The 13,519-nt window shown below is 52.7% G+C and overlaps 1 protein-coding gene across 1 annotated transcript; it reads right to left on the minus strand.

The window, feature by feature from the left end:
- Positions 1–454: 454 nt before the first annotated feature.
- CCT8 (chaperonin containing TCP1 subunit 8) lies at positions 455–12,967 on the minus strand. The gene is made up of 15 exons (XM_079766975.1): positions 12,821–12,967; positions 11,149–11,239; positions 10,441–10,520; positions 8,407–8,556; positions 7,604–7,784; positions 7,449–7,510; positions 6,689–6,826; positions 5,645–5,823; positions 4,989–5,055; positions 4,827–4,914; positions 4,629–4,744; positions 4,189–4,260; positions 3,952–4,116; positions 3,635–3,754; positions 455–672 (listed from the first exon to the last, which is right to left on the minus strand). The coding sequence occupies exons 1-15, from the start codon at positions 12,878–12,880 to the stop codon at positions 595–597; spliced, it is 1,647 nt and encodes a 548-aa protein (XP_079623101.1). The 5' UTR covers positions 12,881–12,967; the 3' UTR covers positions 455–594.
- Between the last annotated feature and the right edge of the window lie 552 nt (positions 12,968–13,519).

The following is a 13,519-nucleotide window of genomic DNA, read 5'->3' on the forward strand; positions in this document are numbered from 1 at the left end:
TACTGATCTAATGAAAGCAAACTTCGTTAATTTGTGCGGGTCAGGAGGGGCATGCTCAGCTGTAGCACACATCTTTGCACTTTGTGGCTAGAATATAAGGATTTGAACCCTTTGTTGCTAATGAAACAAGTTACTGTGAGTCTTAGAGTTTCCAGAGTTATGATGAAAACACTGAAAAATCTAGTCCAGGAGGCAACAGGCTTCCAGTAAAGACCAGTGAGTATTTCAGTCTTGGGCCACCTGGTCCGTCACACCTCTTCACAAGGCCAAGCCCATGAGAGCAGCGCAGACCATGTCTGAGCACAGGAGCACGGCCATGTTCACCACCGGGCAGCAGGCCAGGCATGCACCACCGGGCAGCAGGCCAGGCACACACTGGAAACAGGCCCTGATCACTCCCACAGCCAGTTTCATGAACCAGGTCGAGCCAAGTCTTAGATCCAGGGACGGTGTTCAACAGAAATGAGGCTTTGATAGTAACAACACCTTTACTGCATTGTCCAGCCAAGGACACAAACACAACACTTCTTAACAAGAAAAGTGCCAGGCAATTCCTATTCACTACAACTACTACCTACAGCAAAATTAACCCCCTCAGTCATTTTGGTCGTCATCCCAGTCTTTCTTCCCAGTGGGAGGCTTGGGCCCACCGGCTGGTTTGGCCATGATGATCTGCAACACAAAACAACAAGAATATACTTAGAAACTCTCTAACCTTTAGGAGAAAGAAAAAAGACCACGTTTCTATTGGCCTGGCTGAAGATTACGTAATCATCTAGCGATAAGCCATGGGTTTACAGTGCACATGAAATTCACCCCCACAGCAGACCTTTGTCAGCGCTCAGCACGGAGTTCCCTGCTTTCCTCAACATTAACCGCAACAAAACACCCATCTGTTAGGAAAGGCATTCATTCCCTCCAAGACCTGCAGGTCAACACCATGGAGCAGCGAGAGACTGGCACGCACCACCGGCGTGAAACAATCAACATGGCACCCGATTTGCTATTTACACACGAGTGTTGTCTTGCCACTATCTTTATCACAATTTCCTTGAGGTTTAGGAACTTTAGGTCCACCTGCCAGTTTTGCCATGAGAATCTGAAGTGGTTGATACGTAAACACATACACTAAGTTCCAACACTGAAACTGCTAGTCGTGCACCTGAGAACCATTCCAGCGGTGGAGGGGTGTGGTAAACAAGTTCACCTGCCCAGTTCCCTGGTGACTGGAAAGCACACACCAGAAGCCTCTGCCTCATCTACCATGTGCAGCCCAGCATTCCCCAGGTACTGCCATCTAGCATCATTGAAGGACTAGAGGCCCCGGGCACAACATTCGTGCACTCTGCCCAGCCTGCGCCCTTTCGCAGTCGGGGAGCCCTCAGGGGATGTCCAACTGACAGGGAGCAGGCCTAAGCTGCAAGCTGCAGTCGGACATCCTTAGCGCTGCCACAGAGGTGGGCCACTGCGCTCCCCCTGTGGGAGTGCACTGACCACCAGGGGGCAGCTCCTGCATTGAGCGTCTGCCCCTGGTGGTCAGTGTGTATCACAGTGGCCGGTCGCTGTTCTGTCGATTTGCATATTACCCTTTTGTTACATAGGAGGATTTGTTTGGAAAAAAGGGAGAAGAGAGGTGATAGTTTAGGGCTAAAATTAATTTGGGAGTCTAAAGTTAAATTAGTTGGGTTTCCTCAGAATAGAACTCTCTAATTCATAATTTCTGAATCTCAAAACTAGAAACAGTTATTACTTCCCAAATTTATATTAAGGAATGTTTCTGGGTTTGGCTTCTGTTTAAAGCATAATACCACCCCCTCAGCCCTGATGGGTTCCACACCTCTTTTCAGAAGCTTCCGTAAGAACTATGAATCAAATTCTTGGAATACCACCTTACAAACTGAAGGTAAGTTCAGACTGAACTAAAGGCATTCATTATAATTTCAGAATCTAAGTGTAGCTTGATTTTTTTAAAAGTACCTAGACCAGTTCTCAAACTCTCTGGGCCTCATAACCACCTGCACGGCTTCTTTAAAACACATTGCTGGGCCTCCTTCCAGAGTTTCTGATTCAGTGAGCTTGGGGTGGGCCCCAAAATTTGAATTTTTAACAAGTTTTAGGTGATACTGATTTGTGGACTGTTATTTGACAAAGATCAACCCATCCCTCCTACATTATCGAACACTTAAAACTGGATTTCCAAGTGCCGTCCCAGAATATATGCTGCGCAAAATTAGGTACAAATTCACGGCAGCAACACAAACTGGTGAACGGGTACCTGTTTTCCCAAGTGCAGACCAGGCAGACAACAATGAACTAACGAAGGCCAGGCTCCCATTTAAACCCAAGACCCAAAAGCACCTTTGTGCCCGAGGCCCTCAGCGGCTGCAGCTGCGGTCTCGCTGGCATAACTGACAGTCACCAAGGGTCTGGAGGTGAGGAACTTCCTCAGTTAGAATATCCGCTCCCATCGCCTGTCCCTTCTACTTTGGATAGTTTTAATTCTTAGCCACATGCTAACTTTGAGAATAAGCATTTCCTTAGGCTTCTGCTATATTTATTTTAAAACTACATATTTTCAATGAAAACTACCCAATACATCAATTTAAAACACCAAACTAATAAATCTACTACACAAAAACCCAGCTGCGTGTCTGGTCCTCTTGTGAGGGGAAAGGGGCTTTCATGCCCCGAGCTGCAATTTGTATCTCTGTAAACATCACCAACTGGTCCCTGTGTTCAGGTTGCTAGTTTCCACCTCACTTGCTTCTCTCCCATGACTAACTTGGCATAACTGTCACTTAATGGACTTATGCTGTGCTCCCACAAATTACAAGGTTCTATTAAGTACTTATAGATATTTCATTGCTGAGAATCACTTCTAGGATTTTGTAGAAAAAATGAATTTCATTAAGTTTACTAGCAAACACCTTGAAAAATTATGAATTCGGGTTTGTCTCTGAACCCAGTAGTCGTTACCATAATTTTTTTTAAAAGCGGAGAAATACTATGATTTTTAATACCTTTAAAATCTGCTAGTCCTCCCTCTACACGTAATGTCACAGCAGAAAAGTTAAGCACCCAGTTCCTACCGCCTCATGAATTCCCTACAAGCTGGTGACCTGCAGTGTCTGCCCTCTGCCCTGCCTCATTCCTCACCAACGTCGCCCTGAACTTCCTCTCCATGCTATTTACAAAGGGCCTGAAAACTAAGACTATAAATCCAATCGGTCTGACCCATTCCAGTTTAAGAATAAAGACACCGGCCGGCAAGGCTCAATGGTTGAGTATTGATCTATGAATCAGGAGGTCACAGTTCGATTCCCAGGCAGGGCACATGCTCGGATTGAGGGCGCAATCCCCAGTAGGGGGCGTGCAGGAGGCAACCGATTGATTTTCTCTCATCATTGATGTTTCTATTGCTCTCTCCCTTTCTCTCTCTAAAATCAACAAAAACACATTTGAGGGGAAAAAATAAAGAATAAAGATGCCGGTCCTGGCCTTCCTACACCTGTCAGGCGAAGATGAAGCCACTCCTTTGAGCAAATGAGAACTGTGCTTGGCCTAGTTCCATGAAGACACACTATTGAGCCCCATGAATATGTTTTTCTAAAGATCAAACCCTCCTTCCCCTCACCTGGTCCACTCTGAGCACAGTGACGGCCGCGTTGGTCGCCAGTTTGATGGCCCAGTACTTCCCCAGGTACGTGTCCAGGACGCCAGCCTCCAGCATGTCCTTCACAGCAGGAACCTCAGCCTGTCGACGAAGCAGTTCTCACTTTAGATTCTTGTATGTGGAAATGTTTAAAGGATAAAAGTGCTACCCTACACACCCTACAAAAGGTTATTAATAAAACAGGAACACTAAATTCTCATTCCTTTTCTTTTTACACAAGTATTTGTACTTTTAGGTTTTGCATTCACAAAATAAAGTTCAGTGTTTTTTCCAAATACCTCAATATCTAATCCAACATTTTTATTTCCTTCCTGATGTACTGCATAGAGTTTGGAGATGACTTCGTTGGCTTTAACCCCCGAGTTCTCTGACAGAGCCCGGGGAATAGCTTCAAACGCCTCCGCGAACTTCTTGATGGCGTACTGTTCCAGCCCAGGACACGTCTGCAGCAGAAACAAGCTCGTCAATGGATTTGTTCACGTCGCAGGAGGAAAGCCCCTGCCCCCGAGCGGTACCTCTCCGTAGGACGTGATCTGCTTGGCTAACTCGATTTCTGTTGCTCCACCTCCAGGCACGAGACGTTTATCCTGTGACACGTAGGAAAACAGTCAGTGAGCAGGAGTTTTGTTTTCTGTGCTCCACCACGACTCGCTGGTCAGGACCTGCTTCTCACTCTAAGCACAGCTGTTACCCAGATGCAGAGCTCTGGGAGTCGGGCATGTGACGAGGGAGAAAGCACGAATGGGAGCAGGTGCACCTTTGCAGACCGAGCACTGAGAGCTGTGCCTGTGATGGAACCCGCCACGCCCATCCCTTCAGGAACAGCTCCCGGATCTCAGGTAGAACAGGCTGCTTCCCACCAGCCGCCCACGGGAAGGCCTCCCAACGCTCGGGAGTCTGTGCACTGCGCCTGAGCCCTGCAGTGAGCGCCACCTCCCGACACTGCGTTACTGACCCTGGTGAGAACTTTGAAAGTGTTCACAGCGTCGTCGACCGCCCTCTCCACGTCGTCCATCAGGTTGTCTGTGGAGCCTCGGAGCACGATGGTGGAGATGGCCCCGTCCTCCTTTTCTGTGGACCAAGGGCAGACGTGTGGGGACGAGTCCAGGGCACGAACACCCATGCTGCAGACACCTGCGCCCTCTCCACCTACCATGCTTGAAGACCACCACCTGGGTGTCCCCCACTTCTGAGAGGGAAACACTGTCACAATGCCCCATTTCTTCAGCCACAGGAGGAGTCTGTAAGAAAGTGACCGTTGTAACAACAGTAACCAATAGGCTCGGCCGTTTGTCAATGTGTCCAAAATGCATACCAGCCTAGGCAGAGCCGTAGCACCCACGGTCTTACACAGCCGCCGGAGGTCCCACTTGGAGTTCAGCCTTAAAAACAAAACCCAAAACAAAGACCTTAATAGGAGCCTTGATTCCAGCAGCTAGAAAAAAATGCAGAGATTAAGCAGGAAACTGTACACTGGTCCCCATGCCACACATTTCTGACCCGAAGGTTCAAGCTCAGAAAAGGTTTGGACTGCATGGTGGGCCCAGGTTGGGGGGGGGGGGGGGTCACGCATTATTCTAGAACGGGGAGCTTCAAGTCCCCGTCAACGTTGAGGGGTCAGCTGTAAAGCACGAGGGTACGTAGAAAACGCCTGCTTTCCTGCGGCAGCCACATTTACAGGGAAGAGAGCAGGGGTTTACCTGCTCATTAGATCACGTGCGAGAAGGGGGGAAGGGAGAGGGCCTGTCCAGTGCCTCATGCCCTGACCCCTCTGGTGACTGTACCAGGCCTCTGCCGGAACGCCTCCCCTCCCTCTCTTCAAACGACGCCCCAAGATTAAGTTAGTTCTTTTGCTCTTGGATCTAACACCTTACGCTTCCCTTTTTGGACAGCTGTCAGGGTGTGTTGAACGGGTTTAGTGTCTCACCATCCAAAGCCCGTTAACAGAGGTGGACAGAGGAAGGGCCTCACCTCACCAGCATGACGTTGTACTTGTTTGCGTAATGGAGAGCCATGTCTGCCACCTTGCCGCCCGTGACGATGACATTGGCCCCGGTGTCAGCGATGGCTCTGACCTGGGCGTCCATCAGGTTTTCTTCCCCCTTACTGAAGTTCATCAGCTCCTCAGCAGTCTTGATCAGCACTGTTCCCTAGCAACACAAGCAGGAACTCTCTTAAAACCATTTCACTGCTTGGATGTCCAAAGTCATGAGAGCAGTCTACTGAAGAAATCAAGATTGGGAAGCACATGAAAATACACGTGAACGTATTATGAAGCAGAATACGGAACCTTTACAACAACAGACACCAGCCTGTTCCCGACTCCCGTTCCAAATGGACGCCTGCTCTGACGGGCTCCTTGGCGGGAAGGCTGGAAACCCTTCACGCCAGGTGTGCTGTCAAGCAGGGTCCTGGCATCGGACTCGGACAAACTAGTTACCGAGGCAACAATGTGGTTCTTCTGTTACACCAACCGTCACCTGCCCGTGCACAGCGACGCCAGGCTTCAGGGCACCAAACAGACGTTTATAAAGAGTGGACCGATGGCCACGCCCACCCAAACCTGCCACACTTCTGAGCCTATCAACATCTCGGATGAAGTCAGCAGTGACCAGAACCTTCAAACCTGACACACACGTGGTGAAGAAAAACAAACCTGTCCACTTTGAATGACATCAGCATGTTTTTTAGGAGCCACAGAAGCCCACTGTCACCTTAAAGCACGAACGAACAGCACACAGCACTGGGACTCCCTGGTGGGCACCCTGCTGCCGAGTGTGTGACCTACTGAGGTCAGGGGCCATGTCTATCACAACAGAAACCACACCACTGTGTGAAGACTCAGCTTAATACTCAGTGTTGGAATTAGATTTTCAAATATAAACCCGGCTTTAAACACCAGACATGATCTGTTGTTTCGATAATCACACAGTCGTCACTGGTTAAGAGCAAACCGTCCAGAACACAGAATCCTGAGGCGCCTGAGGGCAGCCCCAGCTCTCCCGGTGCTGGTACCTTGGTCTCGGTTATCATGCCGTCGAAAGGACACGAGTACACGGCTATCTTCGCGTCTTTGACAGAGCTCACGTCCCCTTCCGCTTCCTTCTTGAAAACCATGCCATGCAGGACGGAAGAGGAACAGACGCCTGAGCCCTGAGGAGTGACACCAAAGCCATCAATGAGCTCACCTGCAGCACCTGGGCTGTGCTGAGTCTGCGGTTACCAAAAGTACCCTCTTCGACTAGTGACAGAGAGCAGGAAGGAGCCACTGATATGGGGGAGGTGAGAGGGCCTTCAGTACAGTGAGAGGAGCCAAACACAGAAAACTGTTCTCATCCATCCATCCATCATCCATCATCCATCATCCACCCACCCACCCACCCACCCACCCATCATCCACCATCCATCCATCCGTCACCCACCCACCTACCCACCATCCACCCCCACCCCCAGTACTGGGGCAGAATAGAGAACAAGCATCGTTTCAAATCTCCCAAGCTCACCACTTAATAGGGAGGGGAGAGTGCATGGAGGGAGTCAGAAAACAGCATGTGCACATTCACACACACAGAGCGGGCACATCAATGTTTCTCTGTCTTTCCCTCTCCCTTCCACTCTCTCTAAAAATCAATGGGAAAATATCCTCGGGTGAGGATTAAGATAAATTGCTAAGTGCCAAAACCAAAGGCAAGGCTTAGGTGTAGATTAACACAATACCCTCCCCCCACCCCAAAACAGATATCTAGGTAATGTCAAACGCATTTTCTAAACTTACCAGAATCTTACAAACTCTGATGTTATCAACGTTGAAATGGCCCGACTCGGGAAAGATAGACACTATTGAGAGAGAGGACGCATCAGGAGCTGCACGTGGGACAGCAGGGGAAGCCCCTCCGTCCCGTCAGACAGGTGATCTGGATCTGTACTCACCACAGGCCTGGGCAATGAGCTTGGCCAGAAAGGCTTCGTTACCATACTGCTTACTCATGATGGACGTGTGGAGCAGAGACGCCACTTCATCAACATCTCGGAGATTTTTTGCAGAACAACAAACCAAACTAGGAAGGATCTCGTGGGCTTTCCTGCAGGCTATTTCATAACCTTCTATGACCTTACATGTGAAATGCAAAAAATTATTATTATGGCGACCCAATGAACATGTACATTTGCAATATAAAATAACAAAGCACACGTCCAGAACGACATTCATGGCAGAACCTACGAGTTAGGACAGGGGTCCTCAAACTTTTTAAACAGGGGGCCAGTTCACTGTCCCTCAGACCGTTGGAGGGCCGGACTATAGTTTAAAAAAAAACTAGGAACAAATTCCTATGCACACACTGCACATACCTTATTTTGAAGTAAAAAAACAAAACGGCAAAAACACCCGCATGTGGCCCGCGGGCCTTAGTTTGAGGACGCCCGAGTTAGGAGGACAGCTGTGGGCGAGGCCACATCTGAATCCTAACCGCCACGTATTAGCTACAAGGTCTCGAGCAAGACGTGCCTGAGGCCTCACTCCCTTCTCCCGAAATGGAACGGGTGCTTCATTAGCCTCACAGACAGGCTCTGGGGAGGACGAGGGGGGGCCTGCAGAGGTCCACAGCACTGGCAGAGGGAAGGCTCACGCTCGCTGGGACTGAGGATGGTTCTTTGAAGCAGTGGGGGTGTGCATGCATGAGCACACACGTGAGCACACACACACTAACTAGGACACTAAAACGAACGCTTGCCTCGGAGACCGAAAGGCCGATCCTCAGGAGCTCCTCAGCCAGCTCCAGCAGAGCGCCGGCAAACACCAGCACGAAGTTTGTGCCGTCTCCAACCTCTTGCTCTTGCATGTGCGAGGCCATCACGATCATTTTAGCAGCAGGATGCTGCACCTGGTGGAGGGGGTTGAGTTTAACAGCAAGTTAAGGCACCTGATATTTAAAGCAATACAGCCATTCATTCCGATCTCCCAGGGGCCAGTAACTCCACTGCACAGACGGACGGTGTGGTCACAGGGGACAACCAGGCACCCTGGTCCCTGGTCCCATGTGGTCACTTTGAGAGGAACGACCTCAAAGTGCGTACGCTCTTCACCTGCAGCCGCCAGCACGTCCGTCTCCACACACCAGGTCAGAGCATCACTGTATGGTCACTAAATTAAAAACAAAGCAACTCCCACCACTGACTCTAAGCCTTTTAAAAAATCTTTACGAGAGCTAAAATAGGTATGGTTTAAGTGGGACATGAGTCTCACTTTCTGTGTTTATTCTTTTTTTTTTTTAATATATTTCTTTATTGATTTCAGAGAAGGGAGAGGGATTGAGAGATAGAAACATCAATGACGAGAGAGAATCTTGATCGGCTGCCTCCTGCACGCCCCCTATTGGGGATCGAGCCCACAACCCTGGCATGTGCCCTTGGCTGGAATTGAACCTGGGACCCCTCAGTCCGCAGGCCGATGCTCTATCCACTGAGCCAAACCGGCTAGGGCATGTGTTTATTCTTAATGTAAGGGAATCAATTGTGCTTGAAAAAGGGGAATAGAAAATGTTTCTTCCAAAAAAGTATACCAAGATTTTAAGTGTTCCCCCCCTTAGGATTCAGATGCTTTTTTAGAAATGAAAAGGGGTACCAACTGATGGCGAGAAAACGAAGCAATCAGTACTATGATCGAATCATGAGGACTGTACCCCCACAACCACACGACTCCGAGAACAGCACAGCCACGACACTCACAATGACAAGTCCCTCCAGCATCTCGTGCAATTAAACTTTTGTTCAGTACATTAAGAATGTATTGTTATTTAATAAGTGAGAGAAATGTTAACTCAACTGTAGGATTTCATTTAAAACGACTAAGTTATTCGGCTTTAAGAGCCAAGTTCAGGAACACTGGTGGAGGGTCACACAGCCTCTGGGACAAGCGGTGACAAGGGACGGTCCTACGTGTGCTCAAGTGCTGACCGTCCCAAGAACCTGCGGGCGTATCTCTGCTACAGACTCTGTGCCGTCAGAACGGCGCTGTTTCACTGTCACAAAGCCAAACAAGTGGTCTTTTCTTCAAGCCACTGCTGAGCTCAGCTGTCCCTGCCTTGATAGCTTCAGTGCCACACACTTCAGAACCAGACAACAGATCCATCTGTGTGATTAGCAAACATCCTTTTTGTTGTTGCCAATCCTCACCTGGGGACATTTTCCCATTTATTTAAAATTGAAAAACAAATGTTTTCACTGATTTCAGAGGGAGGAAGGGATAGAAACATCCACGATGAGAGAGAACCATTGATTGATTGGCTGCTTCCTGCACACCCCCTAGTGGGGATCAAGCCCGAAAAACCACATGTGCCCTGACCAGGAATTGAATGCTGACCGCTGGATTCACAGGCTGATGCTCAACCACTGAGCACACCAGCTGGCCTCCACTGATTTGGAGAGAGAGAAACACTGATTGGTTGCCGCCCGCATGTGCCCTGACCAGGGACAGGGACCGAGCCTGCAACCAAGGTATGTGCCCCTGACCAGAACTGAACCCAGGACCCTTCAGTCTGCAGGACGATGCTCTACCTACTGAGCATGGCAGCCAGGTCTGATCGGTTGCCTTCTGAAAGCATCCGACAGGGGACCAAATCCGAGACCTTCTGGAGCATGGGACGATGTCCAACCAACTGGACCGAGCCGGACCGGCCAGGGCTGAGATAAGGTTTCTTCCAGGTTAAGATCTACTTAACCTTTGCGTTACCAAAACAGTTCTTGGCTTTTCAAAAGAAATAACTTACTTCTAGCTCTCTTAGAATAGTCGCTGCGTCATTTGTCACAAACAGCTTCTCCAGGTGGTTGATAACCATTTTGTTCATTCCTCAAAGGGAAGTTAGAAAAACAAGTCCATTACCATTCAAATCCTTCTCCAAATACCCAGGAAACTCTAGTTAAAAACCTATTCCTCTGCATTTCTTAAACAACGGGAAGAACCCACCCACTCCAACTCCCCACGACCCCCAACGCACACCCAGGTCATGCCTCCCCCTCGCGTCTCCCCAGTTCACTTGGGACAATGCCAATCTCATCTCCTTTTTGATCAATAAATATAAACTATACCAATATGCACAAAAGAATTTACTTAATATGTTTAGTTTTCTGCTTATCCCATACACCTGCACTAATCAGATTCCGTGGATGGCAGGAGGCAGGGGATCTTCCCCCTTAAATCACAATGTCAGGTGCGAGATGGGGGACACTTGTAACAATGAACATGAGCTCCTGTCCAGTAGTCAGAGCTCCATGGTTCCTCCACCCTCTCCAGAGAACAGAAAGGAACGTTTGGTTCCTACTTTCCTAAAGGTGACCTGAGCTGCTGACTGAACACTGGGAACCTGACTGGTGTCGCTGAACGGAGGGAACGTCAAAGCCGCCCTGTAGGCCGCTCTCCAGCGAGTGGAGGAGCCGTGGAGTCCCGTCTGCCTCCTAAAGCAGAACTTGGAGATTACCATTGGGCCCGTACGCCGTGCGAGTGGTCTGGGCGAGCTCCTTGCAGGCCTGTATGTTCCTGTACACGGCCTCTTCCAAACCGGAGAAATGCTGTGAACAGACCTTCTGATTAGAACGGGAGGCAGGAACGGTCCTTCCCCGAGAACAACGGGTCGAGTGACAGCACCGCCCTCGGGACCGTCCTGACCACCAGGAGACGCAGGCTGAGAGCACGCTGCCTGGTGTTCATGATGACGCAGAGTCCCACCCGTGTAATGGGAACACGGCCTTTAGGGGCCTGGCCTGTTCTCAACCTCTCTCTGCAGGGAAGGCCCACGCGCTCCTTCAGGTGGAAGCACCAGTGGGAAGTGGAGGGAGCCGTTTCTGTGTCGGGGCCTGAGCTTACGAGGCCAGCAGCTCAGGGTCCCTGGGAAGTCCCACTAGTGCCCCTGCCCCCAGTGCTCAGGGCCTGGAGGGCAGATTCCCAATGCCCCTCAACCCCCCTGCCCCCACCGACAGGTTCCCCAGCCGGGCACAGAACGGAAGAAACCCTGCTTTATTCTGGATGCTCTAGACTTGGGGGTGACTGTGGCTTCAGCTTCACCTCCGTTAGAGCTGCTTCCCCCAGCCCAGCAGCCCCAGGGAACCACCATGCGGAGCTCGGCGGGAGAGGGAAGGCTGACAGCACTGTCCCAGGGTCCGCGGTGAGGCTGCCGTAACGTCCGCAGGAGGAACCGTGACCCAGGCAATGCCAACCTCGACCTGACGCGTCTTCAGCCTCCTCTCCTGCCCCCTCGCTCCTCCACCTGTTCTCCCCTCTGACCGCGAACCAGGCCCCCCTCCTCCTCAGGGACAAGGCCCTCTGAGCGCCATCTCCTTCCTCCCCGGTCCTCCGTGGCTACACCCCATTTCCAGGGCCTGGACACCTGCCCCTGTACCCGGGCGGCCGCTCCCACTCAGCACCGCAGGTCCCTCTCCACCGCCCAGCTCTTGGTCGGCTCTGCCATCACTGAGATCCCCCCCTCCTGGTCTGACCCTGTCATCCCTGCCTCCGGCCATTGTCAGCTAGCCCGCTTCCCCCGCGCTTAAATCAGGGGCCGTCACGCTGTCCCGACGGTGCGTCCTGCCTGCAAGAAGCTCGCTCCCCGAAACTGTTCCCTGAAATGGCACCTCGCTGCCTGTTTCCTTAACTGACCACAGGAAACCCGGGGGGCAGAGAGCGAAGCCACCACGGGAGCGGCCAGCGCCCAGGTCGCCGGCGGAGCACGGACATTTAAAAAGTGATGCTCCGGGCGACACTCCCGGTCCGGCCGTAAAGCCGCGTGGGTCGGGCCAGGGGCCAGGTCCCCGCGGGCGCACAGCTCCAGGGCCACCTTGCGGCCCGCCCCCCATCGGAGGGGCTGCGGGCCGAGCTCGGCACCCCCGGCCCCGTGGGGCCCGGACCACGTGGCCCGAGGACCCGCCGGCCCCGGCCCCGCCGCCCGCCCCGCCGCCGTCCCGGAGGGTGGGGACAGGCGCGCGGCGGGACGCGAACCAGGGTCGCGGGGGGACGGAGGCGCCAAGGCCGGACGCGCCCCCACCCCGGGCACCGCCCTTTCTAGAACCTTCTCTTCCTCCAACCGCGGGACCGGGAGCAGCCGCCCTCCCCTCCGCGGCCGCCACGCCCGCCCCCTCCCCAGCCGGCGCGCTCACCTTGGCTCCCTCCTTGAGCATCTGCGCGAAGCCGGGGGCTTTGGGGACGTGGAGCGCCATGGCTGCGCCGCGGAAGCCGTTCACGCGCCGACCCGGAGAAGCGAGGGCCGCACAGCCTCTTGGGAACGCCGCGCGGGCTCAGGCCCCGCCTTCTCCCGGGATGCCCCGCCCCGCCGCTGGCGGCAGCCTCGCGAGATGGAGCAGTTCCCGCGCCCAGACCGTGCTGACGATCCCCGAGCAGGTCGATCGGCGGATCTTCGGGTCCGCGCAGGTGCAGGCCGCCCAGGCAAGGCGCTCGCTCCCGACGGTTCCGGCTCCGCGGGCGCGGGGCGTGGGCCGTCGGGTTTCCTGTTTCCGAGCGGAGGCCGTGGCTGCATCTCAGGGCAGTTTGCACGTCACCCTCCAGAGCCGCCGACAGGGTGGAGGCAGGTCCCTTTCCTCCCGGTGTGGTTCTGCCTGTGCGCGAGCCTGACCCCGAGATGCCCGCGCGAGGGTGGAAGGTGCCGGCCTGGTCCCCGGCGTGCATTTCCCGCATCGCTGCTGCGGGGGCGGCTGTGGCTCCGGCCCGGGGGCCCAGAGGTGGTGCGTTCTTGGTCTCGGGCTGGCCAGCCGGGCCCGGTGCCCCGCACAGAAGCTGTGGCTCCAGGTCAGTTCTGTGCCCCTGGGATTTGCCCCTGGACGGCGGCCGCAGAGCTGGCT

This window comes from Cnephaeus nilssonii (genome assembly GCF_951640355.1).
Source record: "Cnephaeus nilssonii genome assembly, chromosome: 3".
Classification (NCBI taxonomy): domain Eukaryota; kingdom Metazoa; phylum Chordata; class Mammalia; order Chiroptera; family Vespertilionidae; genus Cnephaeus; species Cnephaeus nilssonii.

Excerpts from the sequence above, each read along its gene's own strand:
- CCT8 (XM_079766975.1), bottom strand. The coding sequence starts at position 12,880 with ATGGCGCTCCACGTCCCCAAAGCCCCCGGCTTCGCGCAGATGCTCAAG. Across the intron at positions 10,521-11,148 it reads CACGGCGTACGGGCCCAATG|GAATGAACAAAATGGTTATC; the intron begins GTAATCTCCAAG and ends CTTCCCTTTGAG. Across the intron at positions 4,915-4,988 it reads CTACGGCTCTGCCTAGGCTG|ACTCCTCCTGTGGCTGAAGA; the intron begins GTATGCATTTTG and ends ACTTTCTTACAG.